Below are 21,815 nucleotides of genomic sequence, written 5' to 3' on the forward strand. Positions count from 1 at the left end.
ATCATGGTGAGGCAGCAGAGGAGGTATGACCCAGTCATATGCTGTGCTCAAGGGATCTTTGCTAGAGGATGTCTGTTAACTCCAGCGATGTGACCCCCACCTGCAGTTCTGACTGAAACAAGCCACTTCCTCGCACCCGTCTCCAGTCCGCTCTTCACCGATTTATGCAGCTACGTCCTCATCTCAAAGAAGTTCAGTGGGCTAAGCCTGTAAAGAAACTTGTAATAAAAAAGAAACCTGAAAGTGACGTGTGCAAGCTTCACTTTCGTTTTCTCAGGACAGGACTAAGAGGCCGGTTCCTACCCTACAGCTTACGGTCTGCTTTGTGTCAAAAGCTCCGAGCCCCCACAGGGGCCCCAGTTCCTTCCCCGCGGCCCCTGCAGGGAGGCAGCGAGAGGAGCCCGGCTTGGGCGGTGAGTGCACCCGGAGCCTCCCTCTCCTGCCGGGGGAGGGATGAATTTAACGTTTGTTACAGGTGGAGGCGGGCTCCTGCCCGCCTCGTTATCCTTCTTCGGATAAGGCCTAGGCGGCCTGTGGCCCCAAGCCAGGCAGGCCTCGGATCGGCATCCCCACCGGCCGGGCCGGTTAACGGCCGCCAGTCACGACCACCTCGCGCTTCAACGCTCTCCGGGGTCTCCCGGGGTGAGCGCGAGGGCGCGACTTCCGGCTCCCCTGGGCCCGCGCGCCGCCGCCGCTTCCGCCCCGCGGTTCCTCCTCCGGGCCGCCCTCTCCCGGCATGCACTCGCGCCGGAAGCGGCTGACGACAATAACAAACATCAGCGGCGGCGGCTGCGCCAGGACTCCCCGTCCCTGCGCTCCCCAGCCCGCCCCGCCGGCCCCGCGCCACCCTCCCGCCACCCAGCCCGCCGCCTCTCCGCGTCCCCGCCGGCCGCAGTGACCGCTGAGGCGGTGCGTGCCCCCGCGAAGTCGCCGGGCCCGGCCGCGCGGGGCGGGGGGGGCCGCGCCGCCGCCGGCGCCGCCGCCGCAGGATGCGCGGCGCTGCCGCGGGACCCTCGGGTGAGTGGCGCCGGGTGAGGCGCGGGCTCCCCCCGCCGTCCCGCTCCTCGTCTTGGCCCCTCCCAACCGGGGGGAGGGCGGGGACCCCCGCCAGCGGGAGCTCCGCTACCGCGAGGGCGGCCTTGGCGAGGGGCGGCGGTCCCGGCTCCGGACGCAGGGCTGCACCCGTGGGGCGGGCGACAAAGAGCTGGGAGGCGGGGGCGGGGGGATCGGGGAGGACTGGGATCCCGCTGCTGGCTGCGGTCCCGGGGTGGCCGGGTGACCCCCACGCAGCCGGGCGGGTGGGGGACGGGGAGCGGCGGTGTCGGGGCAGCGCCGGGCGGGCCGGGGTGCTCCCTCCCTGCCCAGGGCTCCGCTGCCAGGGCGAGGGATTCGCGGTGAAGTTACTACAAGGAATGACTCAGCCTGGCTGCGCCTCCCTGCTCGCCGTCGGCAGCGGTCGGACGAGCGCCGTGCAGAAGCGTTGTGTTTACAAACGTTGTTCTGCCTTTCCCTCGGTTGTTTACGTGTCTCTGCTCCCGAGGAAGCATTTGTCGTGTGCTGAATTTTCCCGTCGGTTTCTCGTTATTGCTTTCGTGTACACTTTCAGGCTGTTCTTTTGATCTGTGCTGGCGTTTCCTTCTCAGTGCCCCTCAAAGTTCTGGCTGACGGTGATCCAGAGGTAGAAATACTGATATGAATGCTGGAAAAATTAAATGAACTGGTCTTTCTAGCACTCGTGTTTCTTACTTAACTTCACTTGGAGATGAAAAAAAAAATCATGACTGAACCTGAGATGCTGGGAACGGACCCAGAAATGTTAGTTTAGTCCTCTTTTATAGCCATAGCTTTTTTTACTGTGTCATTTGTTTTTTGTCTGAAGTAATTAAGTGGTATGTTCTGTCCATGAGCCGTTCCCCGTGGTTTGTATTTAAAACTTTCACCTTTATTTCTTTATGGGAGAGAATGAGGAGGTCAAGTATTTTTTTTTGCTGCTCACATAAACACACGTTAGAAGTAGTTCATGCCATTGGCTTTATGGAAGAACTTACAGCCCTGAAGTTGTTTGGTTGACTGCTTGGTAAAAGATACCTCAGTGGTGCTGGAGAAATAATGAGGATGGAAAAACATGCTTCTTACAGTTGAAGTTCATACAGCTGGGAAGTACTGTGAAGAGTACTAGATGCTATAAATACTTCATAACAATAAAGAAAACTTGTATGCTATTATGGTATGTTTAAGTTGTGAACTTTAGGAATGTTTAATATTTAGTACCTTGGGAAGTTTTTAGAAGATGAAGCACATGAAGAAAGGACTTTACTGTTATCTAGTGTTTTAACATAAACTTTACTGCCAAGAAACAAATATTAACAAGAAAGAAATCAGGTGTTTAAACATCATTAAGTTTAGTTTAAAGGAAAGTGTGCAGAGGGTATATTTGTACTTATACTAAATACTGTCTGGAACTCAAAATGGTTTTATTTTATAATGTTGGGAGTAGTAAAGAAGACAACTTACTGAAGAAAGTGAGGTAAGGGACTTCAGCTGTGCCAGTTACAGAGCTGGAAATACAAATGGGATCTTTTGGGGTAATGGATTAGTGTAAGATAGACCTCATTACAACAACATATTTCCAAAGTGCACACTTTGTACAAGTAGCTGTATATTTTGTAGATTTAAAAAAAGAAAAAAGAAAACCTATCTTATGCTGTATTGTGTTGATCTACCCTTGTGCTCAGCACAGATTTGGGTTAGTAGTCTCTGAGATCATATTTGAGGGGCTGGCGCTCTCGCCATGTCATGTTACCATATTTATAATTAGAAGCGTATGCAGCAGACTTGCACTCTGACTGGAGAAGAGGGCAAGGGTTATTTTGAGGTCTTTTGTGGTGTCTGTTTGAAATGTTACTTGTCCCTACATGTTGTCTGAACACAGCTAAGATTACATAATCTTGCAAAAATTAAGGTGGAAAATATAATTTCTAAACTATTAGTACATTTCTTAGAATTTCAGTTATCCTGGTTACATAGGGGGTGAGTGTATGTGGGGGGGGTAGGAGTAGCACATGGCGATCTCTTCCTTTTGGTAAGAGAGTGGTAGTTACAGTAGGATCATTTGAAAGAATTTTTCCGTATGTTATCCTGAAGGGTAGGCTGTTACCAGTGTGTTCTTAAGTCTTTATTTGGTTTTAAGCTAGCAGTTAGTTTCTGTGGAAGACTGGCTCAGAGTAGTGTGAGAGTCTGGAGTCTTTTACTGCACAGGTTGGATTCATCTGCATATTGTGGTAAAGTGAAGTAAGTCAAAATGAAAAAAATATAGCGTGCATACCCAGCCATCCCATGAGCTACTTCAGAGTCATTTGGAGAGTGTCCAAGCAGTCATGCGTCTCCTTCTGCATATGCATATTGCTCAAGAAAGTTGTGCTCCTGATTTTGGTCCACAGCTCAATGACATTAGGTGAAGAGTTTCGGGGGCAGGGGGGTGGGGGGAAGCGGGGAAGAAATTTTTAATACCCTACTATTTTCAAGGACTGTCCTGGTAGTTAGCATTCTGATGCAGAGTTGATAATCGGTATTATCGAGTAGCAAACACTTGATTACAAGGTGCCAGCTTACGTAATAATATTTTATTATACTGCAGGACCTGTTTGAACACACTGATATGAAGCAGGCAAAAAAAGTATCACTAACACGTAAATTAATAATCTAATTGCTAGAATTAAAAAGTGTTTTGTAGCTGATTTGTCAAAGTAATTATTTTGGTGTACAAGTTGAAAGATCCTTGCATGAATTTTTTGTTGTAAAAGCCTACAGCATGATTAATGATGATGAAGAAATTGCTAACAATTATTTTTGTGAGCTAATTAGGATTCTGTGGTTACTGTGAAAGTCGCTTGTCTATTTATGAGTTAATTCATATTGCAGATCCACTTTTAATTTAAAGTTCAGCTGGAAGACATCATAGCCATGTATCAGCTATTTCTATCTCTATTCGTAAGCAGGGTTGGAAGTGGATATACTTTGGTGATGTGTTTTCTAATGGGATTTGAGCATAACTAAATTGTTAGTAATGCATAAACAATATCTAAATCTAAATTGTTGGCACTTGTCGATAGAAATATCAAAACAAATTTACTGATACAAAACTTTCGTTCAGAGATACAGATGGGGCTGGTTACTGTTGGCTGGTCAGGAGAACCACCTGGGATGTCAGGGGAATTCTTGCTTGTCTTCTGTCCGTCTCCAGGTGTGTATTTTAGTTTTCTTCAGGTTTTGCAGTCTATGGTTCCAGTAGGGTTCTGAGCTCAAACTACCAGATAAAGCAACAGCTAGTGTAGCTCTTTACATGCATCCAAGATGTTGACAGTTTCTTTTGGGAACAGAGTTTGCAGCTGGGCCTGCTGTCTTTATCGCATGAAGGTGAAATGGTTACAGTGTGCTATATATAAATCTCTAGTAGTTTGCGCATCTAGAAAAGTAGCTCTTGCAGAATGTGGTAGCCTGCTTTCTATGTGAAATGACTTGTTTAAGCATTATATTAATTTCTCGCTGACCTTTATTGGTTACCTGTTGATTGAAAGTAAAATACAAAACTGCTTTGTTGACTAGCTGGGTTCCAAATGTCCTGTATCTGTCTTGCTGTGTAATGTCATAGGTCCAATAAGCAGACTGATGTGCGAATATTTGAGAACAGCTCTGCTTAAGGAATGTTCTAATGGGTCTCTGACTTCAGAACATGCTTTTATTTTCTTATTATGAAATAGCTCATATTTTCTTACCTCCTAAGACTTATTTTTGAAACAGTATTTTTGCTTTTTCATGAGAGTAGGAAAGTTTTGGTGGGGAAATAGTGTGTTCAGTATTTCAATTGCTTGTTCTTCTTATTTGGAGGAATTAGGTGAAACTAGTGTCTGTATGATAGAAGCACAATACGTCAATCTTTATTATTATTCTTGAAGATGTGTTTGAAAGGCCAGTATGCTGTTTTAAGTTTGAACAGATTGAAAGCAATGTGTGTATTAGAGGTAGAAAGGAGCATTGAAGAACTAATTAAAGGGAAGGTTTTACTTCTGTCATGGATTAAAAAATCAGACCACTCTTAGCAACGCTAAAATATAAATTCTGTTAAGGATGGCACTTTGCTGAGATCCGATTTCTGTGAACATTTGAGCTAGCTGCTCCTAAATACCCAAATTTTATTTTGATTTAGTGTTCATGTTCTCTTTTGTAACTGACTTATCTGTCACTTTTTTATATGATTGAATATGTTTATGCTACATTTTGTAAAATATGCTCTTTAGTCTACTATGTATATTGTAGGTATGGATGTAGCAATTTTTGCTCTTTATCATTTGAATGGTGGTGTTTTCCTGATATTGCAGGGACTCTAAATGTCAGTGGTTTATCACAAATTTTATTTTGGGTTTGTTGATGCCAAGTAGCTGTGCTGGTATGTCAAAAGTATGGATATTTGACCCTTATTTAGTGTAGTCGTGCCTAGGGTAGACAGTTCATACTGACAAAATGGTGCTTTTATTTATACAGTTTTCCTTCCATCCTCCAGAGTGTGTATTTTTATTAAATTCAGATGAAGTGGAGATTCTTATATAACAATATATTGTGTAACTGGACTAGCAGCTCTCTTCTAATATATTATGCTTAAGCTATATTGCAAGTATTCTGCTAGTAAACTCAAGATGACTTATTTGTCTATTGTAATTAAAAATATTCTTTACAAATGCTTGTGTTGTCTAGTGATTGAAAGAGATTTGATTCAAACCCCGTGAATGCTTCTTTAAACAAAAAATGAAAATATGACTCAAAATTCTCAATTCTGTCTGAACGAAAAGAGGGGGTGTAATGTGTAAACTTTCCTTTACTTATGTTATGTGAAAGACTCAGAGATAAAATACCTATGAATTTCAAAAAGCAGATGTCATATAACAATTTCACATGCATGTTATGGCTGCAAACAGCACAACCAGGGTTCAATAAGGTAGGAGTACAGTTGTAATATCTCAACAGTTGTGGGCTGTGGTTTGGGTTTTTTTTCTGTGAGGTTGTGTAGTTCTTAAGTTGGTAATATTCCATAAAGGGATTTATTAGTGCACTTTGCTAGCTGTTTTAAACTACCAAAGATTTATCCCAGAAAGGTAAAGAAGGCCAGTTGAAAATTACTAAACACCTTGTTTAGATAAGATAAAATTTAATAGTCTTCAAACCCATCCTGCAGCTTTTCTCATTTCTCAATACATTGCTGTTATCTTTTTTCCCATGGATGCCAATAGAGATCTGAAGGTGATTTGTAACTATGTAACATGCAAATAGAGTAGCAAGCTGGCTTGCCAAAATCTAGACAGGATTTTTGAATATGTATTTGTAGGAAGGGTGGGGCTTATGTTGACTCTGCATATCACTGATGGTCCTTTACTTGTCTGTTTCAGGTACCACTGAAAAAAAAGAATGTTGATAAATAGGAAAAGGTTCATAGGTGATGTGAACTATAAGGAATTTAAAAATGAGAAATTAGAGAAATTCCATCTGTAGATCATGAAAGTTCCAATGCTAAATTTATGAACATCCATATGAATAAGAAAAATTTGAAACAAGTTGGGAAGTTGCTCGTCATTTGGACAGTTTACCAAGATGGTGGTGGATTTCCTTATTACTGGAAAACTTTAATGTTATTCTAATATATGATTATTTATTAATAGAAACTAATTAAGGAAGAACCTGTGACTTTTATGTAGGCAATCAGACTGTCACAAGGATCTTTACTTGTCTTACATTTCATTATTGTCGATCTTTTACTTTCTTTTCTATCTGTAGGGTTTTCGTTCCTGTGAAATAAATGCCATTTAATCAGTCTAACTTTCTGTGCTTTCATCCTTTAAAGTAGATCTGGCCAAGTTGTCTTCTACTATCCACGTGAAAGAGAAAAAAAACCTTGTAGCATTACAGTGGTGTATCTGGAGAGGGGAGGGCAGAAGTGGCCTCATAGTCTATATTTTGAGAAACTCTGTCCTCAGTTGCATCTGTAGTAATTGCCCATTTTTGAGTTATCTTAGCCTGTTCTTTAAGAGGATACTGGCACTTTTTTTAATAGGTTACCATTTATAAGAAGTTATTAATAACTGGTGATGGCATGGGCAGTTAGGAATGTAAATGATGCCTTCTGGAAATTCTCACTTGCCTTCTTGCATGCTGGTGCTGATGTTCGGTATCCCCTGTATACATCAGCCTCTTTCCAGCCTTAGTTTTAGTGTAACAGTTTGTGGGGCCGTGTAGTGAACTGGATCATGGAACTAATTTGAGCTAGCAGTAACCTGGGGAAGTATGCTGTTTCTAACTGGTTACAGCAAAGTAATCCAGTTTACTCCATAGAAGTATGGAAAGTTGCACCACTGAAAGTTGGTGCAGGGAGAAGAGCAGAAGAAGAACTGGCTGAGGAAAGGGATTCATAAGTCTGGTGCTCTTACTATAACCAGTGTTTATGTGATTGTGGTCTTGGTTAACCAGAGAGAGAGTGTTAGTGAAAGAAGCATTGGTGCCGGCTTGTCTGAGTTTGATGTAAGAAATAAAGGAATTTTTGTTGGCTGTTCCTTGCAGAATTGTTTGCAAACACTGTATGATTTTACATGCTAATTATTTTTAAAGAGTATATGTCTACAGGGAGAACCTTCCCACCACTATGGAGTCAGTCAGTAACTTGAATAAAACCACCTGAAGCTCCACATACCCAAGAGCACTATTCTTTGCAAAGTGAATATATTAATCTCTGTAATTAGAGGGAGACTTGTAGTCTACAAATGCTTTCTGAAATGGCAAAATTATACATTAAAAAAAAAAAGCTGACAAAACCTTCAGTTAACTTTGTCAGAGACCGAGTTGCAGACAGCTGTGGAAAGACTGTTTCCATCAATTAAAAACAAAAAAGAAAGATAGAAAAAGTGTACTTCTACAGGCCGTGGGCTGTTTCCTAGCAATAAGAATGTCAGAAATCCTTTGTTTGTTTTCTGACTTGTACCTGTTAACTGAGGCACAGATATTTAACTTTCTGTCAGGTAAGAGATGCGGGGTTTTGAAAAATGTGGTAAAGTGTTTTTTGTTTTTTGTTTTGTTTTGGTTTTGGGTTTTGTTGTTGTTGGAGGAGGAGGAGAAAAACTTGTCTGATCCATTATGGATTGTGTTTTGGCAGCTCCTCTAATCAGTGAAAAGAGCAGTGTTAATAGATGCTAACTCTCAGATCTGAAATATACATATGGAATCATGACACAGTACCTAATAATGTGCTTGTTGCCTCATAAACATGTTTGAAACTATTGCTTTCCTAGAATTCATGATAGAAGTTGTGTCTGAACTTGTAAGAACTATTGTTTTGGGCCACGTGAATTGCAAAGCTACTCTTTCAGTACACAATGTTTTCTTACCTGCCCAGATGCAGTTGCTCTTGATCTCCTGCTGTTCCACCATTGATGGTAAGGATCTGTGAAGGTATCGCTGCACCTACTTTGCTGAAAGAGGAGCTGCCATGTAATTCAGAGTTGCAGGAGCAACTCTGAATATGGTGGTCACATATAACTCTTAAGTATTAAGTTGGTATTGTGTAAAATGATTCATCTTAAAGAGGGGAAAAAAGCCTCTTATACTATGAATTACTGTATACTGAATTACTGAGTTTTGAAATTCCTCTTTAGTGAATTGGGAAGTAGGGGCTTAGGCATGTTTCCTGGTTGCTCTGCAGAATTGCAGCTTCTTTCCTGTGTTGAGTGGAAAAGACTTGCTTTACTGACCAGCAGCTGAGTTTGAGAGCTGCTAACAACACAGCGACTGTTGGAGATGCTCTAATTAAGTAACCGCCTCTGTGCCTGATGCACATCTCAACACAGTATAAATAGAGCTCCAGATGGTACCTTACAGATGTCAGGGATTGACATCCTTTCTTTAAGTCTACAGTGTGGCTTGAACATGAGGTTTATAGGCTATGATATAAGGTGGTAATGGGAGATAGGATCTCTACCTGGAGTGACATGTATCTCAGTGATTAGATGTGGTCTTCTGGTTAAATTTATTTTGGAGGAGCGGGGGATGAAATTATTCTCTGCAACTGGGTCAGGAGGAGCCCTACTATTTATTCATCACATAGTTTAGGATTTTTTTTTTAAAGTTTAAGTTTAAGTGGCTTTTAAAGCATGTTTCCTTCCAACACTCAGTTGTCCAGATAAGGGTATGCATTTGCATTGTGTTTTAGGAACTAAGCCATTTCTGTTGCTAAAGGCATTTAGAAAGAATGTGTGCCCTCATGGTGAGGTCCTTCTGGCTGTTCTTCTGGTGGTGGTGGTAGTCTCCTGCAAAATTAAGGTATTTCTGGTTAGATGCATTGGTTGCAGTATTGAAGAAAACTCCTTGAAGTCTGCTTTTAGAGATGATCTTACAACTAATGTGAAGGAAGGTGTTTGTTTGCTTAAATCCAGCTTCAGCCTCTGTGTTTGTTTTCCTTTGATACTAGGCTTTATGTGCTATAAAATCCTTTGCTTATGAAGTGAGGTTTGCAATTTGGAGCAAGAGAGCATTTTTTGAGAAGGGCACCTGAAAAAAACAAAGGAAATAGAGGTAGAAGACAGGTTTGTAGAAGAAAACAAAATGAATTGGAAGGAACATTCTGTGCTAGTCTTGTACCTTTGTGTATTATAGAGTTGCCTAAGTCGAAGTTAAACAGGAAATGCTGCTTTAAAAGGAGAGGAGAGAAAGGTGAAATCACAGGAACTGCAGCATCTCAAAGGCAAACCGTAACATTTGCTGTATGGTAATGAAGCACAGCTTAGTAATGTGCCCCAAAGTTGGCTCTCCATCTCCAGAGGTAATAAAGGTATATTCTCCTTGAGGGGAGATGTTCTCTAGATAAGATATTCAGTGAATGAGGAATAGCACTTGAGTCTTTTAAGCATGTGATGGACTTGTCAGCTTTTGCCTCAGATGAATTGACCTTTTGACAGGCAGTTCTGCAGTGATCTTCTGTGAGATGCCTAACCCTTGTAATCAGGGGTAACATTTGTGACTCATATTGGAGATGCTATCTGTTACCTGCAGTATATCCTCAGCTGCTCTGCAGTAAGAGGAGAGAAACTTCCTTTATTAGCAGCGTACAGATGATGTTCATACAGAGCTATGTGAATGTCTAATAATGAGCAGTGTGGAATTGCAGGCTTCTGAGGGAAAGGTGAGAGTCTTCCCTTGCTTAGGTAGTTAAGCTAGTTCTGTCTGCTTTCAGAGTTGAGCCCCTTCCAACCTGGAGATATACACAGGGGAGGGAAGAGTTTAGGCCTCTTGGTCCTCTGTGACCTGGGAGATGAAGCCTTGATAAGTATGGCACTTACTGTACAGATGTGAAGCAGTACTTCTCCAGGCACAAAAAGCAAGGTACTTTATGCTGCTGGTGTGTTGCTGTTGTTAAAGATGGAATTTTTAACCACTGGGTTTAAAGGAAAGCTGTGACTTAAATTAATTCCAGGGAGTTAAAGAAAAATGTATTAATAACTTTGCTTAAGTTTAGTTTGTAATCCAGTTTATTAAAGGAGGCATGGGAAATGAGATGTCAAAAACATGTTCATGAACTTAAATATTGGGATATTGTAGAGGAAACTTCATGACTTTAAAGTGAAGTTGATAATGCCCCTTTAAACCCAGACAGCGTAAATGTTGATTTCTGTCTTTGTCCTGCCCTGAATGCCATATTTCAGTGTTTGAGTTTGTGGGGTTGGAAAGCATTGTACCATGAAACAATGGAACAGTCAGAATTGGATAATGGAGTAGGGATTCTGTGCTTAATGGCAGAAATGGATGGTTAATGTAGCCATAGGATTATTTGTGGAGTGCTGTGAAACCCATGACGCCTGTACTGTAATTACAAAAAGGAAAGGTCTGTAAACAGACATTCATTTCCTTTTACGGATGTAGCAATGAGCATGTTCTGAACTAAATAAAATACATTTCAAAACTTCTAAACAACATGCATTGAAAGTATCGATCAACACAGACTTCAAAAGTGCTCAGTTGTTGAAGAGTTTATGTTGGATAGGAAAAGCTTGCAATACTTTAATGAAGTGAAGCGGATGTAGTAATTGCATTGCAATGTAAACACAATGTAGAGCAGTGAAATAAATGTTATAACCAGCATAATGTATTCATGGCTGCTTTTGGTGTTTTGTTAGCTAATGTAACAAAATATACATCCTCTGAATAAGTTATGGAAGCTTTTTCTACTTTGTGCTATTCTTACTTGCATTTTTGTTATCTAATTCTTTTTCTTATATTCATGTCTGCCATCTTCTGTCTGCTCTGGCAGCTGCTACAGAAATTTCCTTTTCAAATTTTCAGCTATTTTTTCAATGGCGTTACTGATAATTCATGGCTGTTGATCATACAAGCTTCCATCCCATAATTTAAGGGATCTAGTTTATATGATAGCATAGATCTAATGCTGCAGGTCACACAGTTCAAACAAATAATCTGGGTGGATTAGTCATTTTGTTACAGTTTGTCTGATTACATAGTTAGCAGCTCTGTCTTCAGTAGTTGTCAAATTTTGTAATTGTTCAACCTCTATTAAAATGAATTAAAATAATTTCAGCAATGTAACACTGAAAAGCTTGAAACTTGCTATGTAACAGTGTAATGCTAAAAAAGCCTGAAATTCTCTTAATGCCCTGTTGAGGTAATACAAACAGAAGAAGAATAAAATGTATGTGTTTATGGATATATTCTGTTGAAGCTTGATGGTGCCTGACTTTCACACCAAGCTTGTGTTAAAAACTTGTATTACTGCTGAATTACAATATTCTTGAATCTTGGGAACAAACTTGAAGGCTAACTTGTAATATGTAGCTGACCTTGCTTGTAATAGTCTGCTGTAACCTGACCTTTAAAAGGAAAGGGAGTTACGCAATTGTGACTGGTTTTCATGCATCTCCCCCTTTAATCTCGGACTTTGCTGGCCAGACTCAGCCAGAAGTTGTCCGGAGATGCAAGACTAGGGAGAGCTCTCAAAATTCAGTTTCTTCCAGTGTTACGAAAACAGGCATGATTCCTGCTGAAGGGAGGGCTGCAGCCTGCCTTTATTGGGCACCAGTGAATCTGCAGGAGAGCTTGGTGTTAAAGGCATGTATTCTCTGAAACCTTGCTTTACACGATTCCTCTGTTCCTGGAAGTACTCACTGAAATTTGTGGCAACGTTGGGAGTGGGTGAATTCTACTTTTTTTTTTTTTCTTTAAAGAGTTACTTAATACAGATTTGTCCTGCCTGTGTGAGTGTACTTCTATTTCCCCAGGATTGTTTGTTGAAATGTTGGGTGGAAGAAACAACACTTGTTTTTTGACTTAATGGTTGCAAAGGAATTAGAAGAATAGAGATTATAGCGTCGTGATCCTACTTTGTGGCAGAAGTGTTTCGGTTGTGTTTCGTGTTACTCATGTTAATGTGCATTACTTTGATCTAAAGTAAGCGTTCATAAATTTATTTTGCTCAGTACAGCTGCTGACTACCGATAACTAAACTAGAAGAGGACACTTCAGTTACTATTTTTGCAGTGGTGGTACTTAAACACATTGCTTTTTTCCCTTTTATTGCACCTTTGCTTCTGACAGGGTGATGTGTGTGCATTTTGCATAGGAGAAAAGAGGGAGTGGACAGGAGGGAGGAAGATAATAGCTCAAATAACAGCCTAACAAAGTGCTATCTGTTCTATGCATGTAAAATACATGTAATAGTTGTGTAATTTTTTCCTTTATCGTAAGGTTTTCAAATTTGGGATGAAGTGCTTTTGATTTACCGTTAGTAGCATTAGTTGTATAAAATGATTTACACATTCTAATAGTTTTCATGCTTCAGCAAACCTATTTTTAGTACTGGATTATCGCCCTTTATAGTGCCTGATCATCTTCTCAGAAAGCTTGCTAGGGCATTAACATGATAGAAATAATGTCCGTTTGCAGTTCGGAGTTTGATTGTGCACTTGCCTGACTGTCCCGAGCACAACTGCTCATGGCCACCTTCCTTGCCCAGGGCTCCTTCTCCTTTGGCTCTGCTACCTAACTGGCAACAGTTAAAATGAACTAGGGTAGCCTAAAAAGACCGCCTTTGTTCATCCGGCTCATTTTGATTGTTGTAGTTTCAATTGTAGTTTAAACAGCAGTTCTGGGAGAGGAAGCCCCTGGCAAGGATGCCAGTGAGAAGCAGCTGGTAATGGTAACATCTTCAGTTTATTTAAAAAAAAAATAAAATTAAAAAAAAATTTCTAAAGTAGGTGAATGGCTTAACAAACACAGTTACCTTGTTTCAGGTAAGGAAGGTGATGCTGATTCCTGAAGAAATCTGTTGGATACAGCTGCAGGATAAGGCTGTTCATTCAATAGCTGTAGCATGTGTGTCTCTTTATACTGGATTTTCTTAGATAAATTGCATTTCTTTATGACTTTCTGTATTGCTCTTAGCATCATCATATCAGCATTCTGCACGAGTTCTGAAAAATACTTTCAGTTAATGGAAATACAAGCAATGGTTTTTAGTGAACTAACTTTGCCTCTTTGTAAATACTGAAGAATATCACTAATGGTTATTTTAAACCAAACCTATGGGCAAAAATATTCAGGTATGTAGCAATTTTGAGCAGACTTGTAACTGGATAGCATTGTTAATTAAAAAAAAAATACTACCACATAATTGTTCTTCCTGGCATTGACATACACTGATTTGTGGGTTAGATGCAATGATGACCATAAAATCCCGACATTTTAATAATACCTGTAATTGCATTCTGTATCTTTTCTTTGCAGATCTTCTCTGGCTTTGAACAGCCATGCTACCCTGTTGCCAAAAATCAAGTAAAGCGAATGTGTGCATTTATTCTCCTCTTGAATTTGAAGAAGGTGGTGGTAGGTTCGTATAGTGCCTGAAGGTAATTCTTTGCTTGAAGTTAAAAAGTTTGAGACTGCTGATGCATGTGTGGCAGATGCTGTTATAAATATTTTTTATCTTGATAATGTTTTTTCTTTCTATGTTTTAAATAGTTAGCTTTAGTGTTAAGGTATGGAGGGGGAAACGTTTGATTAAAATTTCACTTTATGTACATGAGGTTTCTGGACAGATTCTCTCTTAAATATTGCTTGAGCTTAGAAAGTAAAGTTTATATGAAAACTAGATACAAGCCTTTTACTCTGCTTAGGTGGAAAAGAGATTTTTTTGGTGGGTGCTCCATGGTGCTTGCTTTAAGCATTGTATTTAACGCATGTTTCTAATTCTACCTGGACCATGGTCACAAATACAAACTTTATGAAGTCTCTCTACATGTGACACTGATTAATTCTGAAACCTAGGCCAAAGAATTTAGTAATAAATTATTGCTAGCTTGTTTTCGGTGTTCAGCAGTTTTTGTCTATCTAATAACTTTGTTTATATTCTTCTTTTTCCAATATAAATTGGAACTGGTGCCACTGAGTACAGTAGAGTTCAAGTATAAGGACAACAAAACTCAATTCAGATAAAATTATTTAACTGGGGCTTTTTTATTTGATGTGGTTCTGTTTCTGAAGCCTTGTTGTGAAAATGCATGTTTTGAGTAGTTTATGTACTATAATTAATACTTGAAAAGTGTATGGAAAGCCACTCTTGAAATAAAGCTCTCTTGACTTTCTGGACTTACTATTCTAATAAAACCTCTCCCCCTTCCTCATTTTAATGGTGTTTTTGTCATTTTTTTCTCTATGGTTTGTCAATTTTTCTCTGTGTAGGCAAAGAAATAAATGCAAATTCAGACTAATTTTAGAATAATACAGTTAGCTGTGTAGACCTTGTGTGTGCGTCCTGTTCATATTTCAAGGAAAGAGGGACTTCTTATACTTCCTGTGAAGTAATTTTATCCAAAAAGTCATCTTTATAATGATAAAAGAATATTGGTGAGTGGCTAAAACTTTTACAGCTTAACTTTTCATAACTCCTTCCACATCAAAAAAATTTCAGGTCGTTAGTGACTGCAGTGGTAGTTGTACTTCTGCAACAGCTTTGTTAGTGTGGAGGAAATTATTCATGCTTCCGAGCACCTGTGGAGGAGAAGAGAAAAAGGCTCAGAAGTACAGAGTATTTCAGTGATAAAATCTCAGATTAAATCTCATTGTTTTACAAAGCAGTTCAATATTTTTCTTCTGTTGTGTACACTGGAAAAACATGTGCTTATAGTCACTCACCCAGATGCTTGTAGGGCACAGGACTGAAAATGTGTCCAATGTGTTGCACTGGACTGTCTGTCTTGAGCGCTCCATATTCGCTATTAGTCATGAAGAAAGTATATACAGATTTAGCTAGTGCTGAAAACAGAGGAAAATATTTTTTAAAACTATTACTTAATTATGGAGAGATACAAAAAGAAAATCTACATAATCTTAGCTATTTTTTTATTTTTATTTTTTGCTAATGCTTCCATATGTCTGAGTGAAAAAACTTGTAGCTGTAAGTTGAGGAATGAATACTTACAGCATAGATCATGCTGCTGTTCATAAAATCTAGAAAAGATGTCTGGAAATAACTACATCTGGGCATTTAAAAATGCATTTCATAATTGAGAAAAGCCAGGTAATGATCTGAGATGGTGGCCTCTGCAACTGAAAGTCATCTTTTTTTTTTTTTTTTAATTCTCCTCAGTGTATATTTTCATATGTTCTCCTAGCTATTTGCATATGCAGAGGCTTACCTTGCCCATGTTTCTGGTCACAGAAGCATCTGTATGTTTAGTAATGGATAAAGAACTATGGAATATGAGAGCTGATGTATTCACCCACTATATATCTAAAAGTATTTTTTCAAAAGCATGTACCTGTCTTTTTCATAACTCATATGTGAAACTAACACTTGAAATTTTTTTTCAGTTTCTAAATGATTTTAGCAGTGGAAGTTATAAACTTCAGAGACCTAGAGAAATCATCATGAAGCTATATGTATTTCTGGTCAACACTGGAACTACCCTTACCTTTGATACGGAACTTGCTGTACAAAAGTAAGAAAGTAAATTAATTGTGTATTGTTTGTTTTTTAAATTAAAAAAAAAAAGTATATATACTTTTTGTATACTGACTTCTGGAGAGATGATACTCAGGTTGGTTTTTTTTGTATGTCCATGTAGTTATCTTCTAGATTTTCATGTATTTGAGTGAGTTGTGGGAGCGTTTTTGGATTAGCATTTTCAGTGCCTTGCGGGTGATTGTGTGTTTGATGTCCCATGAAAGAGCGGAGAGGTTATTTACTTTCTGGGGCAGTGACAGAGGATGACCTGCTCTTAGCTGAGGTGATGTTATGTTTGGTGTTTTTTGGAAGAACTGTCAGAATGACTTCTGATCTTCTGTGACCTTTTATTAGATGGCTTTTTCATTTAGGATTCCTCTGTAAAAGGTTTATTTTTTACTGACTGGCATCATAGGAGAAATTCTGCAGATTGCTCTTTCTCCTGTCAGTATATACTCATCCTGAAGAAAATGTGCACTCTGTAATACTTTCAGATTGGATGCTAAAGAACTGGCATATAGGTTTTTGTCTCATGTTCAGGATGGGTAGAAGTTGGTTCTGTCCTATGTTGTAAGGCTCCAGAATGTTTTATGGCATTTTATATGTAAAACATTAAGCTCTGAATGCCCAACTGCCTGAAACACGAGCAGTGTTACAGAATCACAGTTAAGTCCCAAAAACTTTGCTACTTGTATTTTTTTCACCGCACATTGAAAGCGTCTTGCAAATGTAAAGATGCTTTTAGAGAGGTCTAGATTTACTGCATGTATTGTATCCTTTTTCCTTGTTCTCATATGGGACTCTGATCTAATAAGTAAATCGTGTATAGCATCGTGATAGCCCATATACCTTGGAGCTAGCGAGAGCCAAGCTTACCTGCTGTCTCCGTATTCTATCAGTGATGAATGAGTTGCAAGTAATTGTGCTTGAAAGATTTCTGCCATGGATTTTGTGCTCAAATCCATTGTTTCCTTTCTCCTGAATTCCTGTTTGTAATTTTCATGACTCAACAAGTGAATTTGGATTTTGAAACTTGTTTGGGGTGGAAGGCTGTCTACACTGGTTATTTTCATATGCTCTTCTGCAAAGCCCACTGACACTCAGGGTGTTATTGAGCATGACATAGTTTCGTCTCAGCTATTCTGGGTCTACTGGGTCATTTGCAGATGTGTCAGGACCCCTGTATGCTGTCTGGTACACTGAGACATTCTGTTCCTAAATCATGATGGGTAGTGAGGTACAGCATCTGAACTGCCAGACCAGGCACCTAATAATCTGGTACGGGCCGACTTTTGCTCAATTGGATAGTTCTTTGGGAAAGAAGCTTTCCAGCGGCTGAACCACACCAAATCCAAGACTCTTCAGTTGAACAGTTTAGTTCCTTATTCTTAGCTCTTATTCTTAGCTCCTTATCCATATATATAGACTTGCTCTTTCTAGCAAGATTTTCTTGGGTTCTTTGCCTGTCTCCTTGTACATGGACAGGCCAAGCTATCTTCCCAAAGACCATGGAGATGATAGGCGAATGCGTACTGTAATGCAGCTAGTGGGTACAAGCTTGTGCTCATGAGATGTTTGTAGTGAATTAATGATATTGTATTGAATCATGGTTATTTTAGATAACTGATCTTTATTTTTCAAGTACCATATAGCCAGTAACATCGTTATGCTTCCTGCCAGTTATATCAAAACCATTGATGCTTATATTGATTATTCACTTGATAGTCTGAAGCTTTTTAATACCTTTGCACAGGTAGTACCCCAGTGTGTTATAGTTTGGGTCAGTTACTGTATCATATTAGTAAATTCTTGTTCAGTTTGCTGTTTGCCTGTGTCTTCAAGACAAAGTCTAGAACTGTCTAAAATAAGCAGTAAGGTAAAGATGTCATCACCCAGAATTAAAGGTACAAGGATGGTGAATGAAAACAGGGATGGTTTATTGATCTACTGTTTCCACATTAAAAGTGTCTGTAATGCTTATAGGAATTTATTGCATATATATTAATTGTTTAATTTCCCTTTAAGTGCTATACTGCACTTCATGTACAGTAAATCAGAGTTGATTAGGTGAAATTGTGCTTATGCATAATGAAGTGTTAATACTCTTGTTGTTGTCTTCTAGGGTTTCAGTAAGTCAGTTGTTTGTTCATAAAGTATATATTCAAATAACATAATATGATTTTTACAGTTGTTATCCTAAATGCTTGATGTGACTTGATCCAGAATGTTAGCATGCTATCAGATCTTGGAGAAAGATTGCTGATGACTGACCAGTAATGCAGAGGCTGTCATCTTTTAGCTGATAGCTTATTAGCTTGAAATCCAAAATGCAACACGTTACAGCACTTACAAAACTTAGAAATATGTCATTGTGCAGAATAAAAAGTAATAGTTCTTTTAAAAAAAGTTCTGCTTTGACACAGACAAGTCACCTGTCTCTATTACAGGAATATGTAAAATTAGAGACACAAATACGCTGATAGTGTCATCTTCTCTTCCCATTTTTTTCCCAGTGTGGCTGATCTGAAACATGCAATTCAAACAAAGTATAAGATTGCCATTCAGCACCAAGTACTGGTTGTCAATGGAGGAGAGTGTATGGCACCAGACAGAAGAGTGTGTAGTTACAGTGCTGGAACAGTAAGTGCATATTGCATTCTTCATCTAAACCGTCATTTATAGGGGAAGAAAAAGATGTTTTACTAAGGGATTTTTAAGTTTTTTTCTGTAGAGTACTGTTTGCTGGATTTCTTTGTTTTGAGAAACAGATGTTTATGTATTCAGCTTATATGTGTAGATTTTAACATGCTCTTAAGACACATTACCCATATGATGAAATAATGGGTGATCGAACAGTATGTTGCCTTTACTCAGTGTTTGGCTTCATTTTCTTTTTGAGTGTAGGATACCAACCCAATTTTTTTATTCAACAAAGAAATGATCTTGTGTGAGCGTCCACCAGCTATCCCCAAAACCACGTTTTCAGCAGAGAATGAGATGGAATTGAAAGTAGAAGAATCTCTCATGATGCCTGCAGTGTTTCATACAGTAGCATCACGGACGCAACTTGCTGTGGTAAGTAAATTCTTACTGTACTTGCACACCAAAGGAAAATAACCTTTTTGTATGTTAGAAGGGAAGCTTAATAGAAAGTATGAAATAGTTTGTTCAAAAGACAGTAAGAATGGCATATTAGTGATGATGTATTCTTCAGAGCCTTTGTCTCGAAGTTTCAAGGTAGGTATTGAAATATGCTTGCTGCTTCAGCATGTTCAAAGCTTCTTTCAAAAGCATATTGTAATACAGCTTTATGGATGTGTATGTTTACAGCATTTGCAAAATAAAAGCAATCTGGTTGCCTTGGACCCATGCCTTAATGCTCTGCCTTATTTTCAGTGTCTTCAGTCTGCCTCAACCTGCAAACACAAAAGTTTGTTACTTTGGAAATGTTGTCAACTCAAGTAGAAAATTAGTAGTATAATTTTTAAAAGCACCTTGCCAAGCTTCTGTTTCATCTTATATGTCTAAAAAACCAGTGAGGAATTAATAAAACTAAGCTTCCTTTTCCTAAAATTCAGGTCTTTTATTGAGTGCTGGCTTTTACTTGCATAGAAAGCAAACTTGTCAGAATTCCGATTTGATTACTTTTGTATTATGTTGATAGGGGGAACTAGTTCCCTGCAACATGGTCAGTAAGATATCAAGTGTGCATGCAGTAGGAACGGCTGTGTGGTCAAGAATGTGACACAATGCCTTCAGTAGCTGGACTGATTGCTTTTCTTCATGTTAGGAAATACTGCCCTCATTTTCCTTTTTTCAAATTTTACATTTAAAGATTTTAAATATTTTTCATGTCTCTAAAGATTATTTAAACTTCCAATGGCTCTGGGTGGGGGAATGGTTATGTGTAGCACCTAGCACAAAATGAATAGTAATACATGTTTTTAGTATGTTGTCTTGGTAATAAAGTTTCTTAGTTTCAGTGACAACTTTAATGCAGTCCAAAAGAATATTTAGCACTTGAAATGGCTGTGTTTTAATACTCTACAGCTGAATTCAGAGAAAAGTACTAAGTCTTGCATATAGTACAGGGTTTTTTTGGTTTTCCCCCCTGGACTCCTGACCTGTCAAGACAGGGGAAGTTAGCCTGAGTAATTTGACCTTGACATACTGTCTGATTTAAGGCAAGGTTTGAGTCCAGTAGACTCTCTTCCTCTCTCCACCACCTGTTGACAGTTACTGCTGACTTAGTAAATAGGACCTTGAGTTATTAGGGATCTGTGAATCATATGAGTGTCATATGGAGAAGAGTGGATATCAATGTGAATTCAGCTAGGAGTGGGAGGTTTTCACTCGTGCTCCTTGAAGAGTGTGAGGATTCTGGTTTTAGCAGCTGAAACAAAGTGCTTTCAAACCATTATTTGTGAGGTGTTAAGAGGATCTTATAAAAGTCAGCAAGACTGATATCTATTAAATGCTCAGAGTTGATTGATTTGATACGAAAGGGGGGGCCGTAGTAATTACTGTGGTCTTTGTGTTTGTGGTTTACTTAGGGTAATGGAAGCGAAAGGTGATGGTACCCAGTCTCACATTTCTCATTGTTAATATTTTACCTTCTTTCTTCATCCCATCCCGATTTTGTGTCTTGAAGATTCTTAATTTTAGGTTTGGTCTGGTGAAGTTAGTATGTACTGATAGAACAGATTTAATTCCTCTGGAGTAAGCTTTTTATATTCCAGGAGTTTTATAAAAAATATTCCTACTTAGACTTGAAAATAATTGTTAGTGCTATCTTTTCTTCCCCCTTGATTCTGAAGGATGTATTAATATGCAGAGCAAGCAAGTTTATTGCAGTGTTTCTGCTTTTAAATTAATTATTTAGATCTTTACTGGCTCGTTCTGGTGGCAAGTTGTCTGTAAGGGAAGCCTATATTTCAGAAATACTCTCAAAAGTCTCTGCCTGGAGTACAGCTTTTATCGGTCAACTGGAGCTATAATATTTAGAGACTGAAAAGTTTATCTAGAGAGAGTGATCCTGAGCTGATTTGCAAGAATAAAATAAATCTTTCCATACTTGATGGCACTTTATTAATAATATTACAGGATGGGGGGAGGAATTTAGTATTTAAAGGTCTTTAAACATGGATCTAAGTAGAATGGAGGTCTTATTTTTAGCCTGCAGATTTATCTTGAAAAAGATTATTCTCTGTTCCCCACTTCTTCCAGTTCTTCCCTGCTTTTAAAAGGGCTACAATGTTAGTAGAATCTTTTGTGAAAAACTTAGAAATTTATTTGAAGATTAAATAGGTAGTAATATTCTTAAATCTGATACACCATTATACCCACAGTTAATTTTATCCAAGATTTTAAATCTTTCAAAATGATAGGCTCTGTGTTAGGCTGTGAAAATGCATTGGGTACTTCTTTGGGAGGTCAGGGGAATGACAGAACTGTCATGTATGGTGGAAGATTAGTAAATAGGCTGCCATGACTTTAGATGTACCAAGGTGTGAAAACTGTATAAAGGAGTATTGCAGTATTGTGCTAAAGCAGTTTTTCATGATGCCTGCTTGAAGCATTTTGAGCAGTAATTCAGAAGAAACTGAGGGACGACTGGGAATGTGGTTAGAACATTAATCTTCAAGGTTCACCATAAGCCTCTTGGCTGGGAGGAAAAGGGAACATGGGATATTAATCCTTCTCAAAATTGATTAAGATCTGGGGAGGACTAGAAAGGGTCTGAACCTCTGTAGTTGTGAGATTAATGCAT

General features: G+C 39.0%; 1 protein-coding gene across 6 annotated transcripts in view; it reads left to right on the forward strand.

Annotated features, from left to right (window-relative positions):
- The first annotated feature begins 747 nt into the window (after positions 1-747).
- Positions 748-21,815, forward strand: part of RB1CC1 (RB1 inducible coiled-coil 1) — a 79,982-nt gene continuing 58,914 nt past the window's right edge. For 2 of the 6 annotated variants that reach the window (XM_072852488.1, XM_072852492.1), the window contains exons 1-5: positions 748-1,017; positions 13,828-13,949; positions 15,913-16,040; positions 18,559-18,685; positions 18,950-19,120. In XM_072852488.1, the coding sequence (XP_072708589.1) occupies positions 15,970-16,040; positions 18,559-18,685; positions 18,950-19,120 (369 nt within the window). In that variant the 5' untranslated portion in view covers positions 748-1,017; positions 13,828-13,949; positions 15,913-15,969. Of the gene's footprint in view, positions 1,018-4,153; positions 4,244-13,827; positions 13,950-14,781; positions 14,947-15,912; positions 16,041-18,558; positions 18,686-18,949; positions 19,121-21,815 lie in introns of those variants that run through there. The other 4 variants (XM_072852490.1, XM_072852491.1, XM_072852489.1 and 1 more) reach the window with 4 other exon arrangements.

The sequence above is a fragment of the Ciconia boyciana genome, chromosome 2 (genome assembly GCF_034638445.1).
Source record: "Ciconia boyciana chromosome 2, ASM3463844v1, whole genome shotgun sequence".
Taxonomy (NCBI): Eukaryota; Metazoa; Chordata; class Aves; order Ciconiiformes; family Ciconiidae; genus Ciconia; species Ciconia boyciana.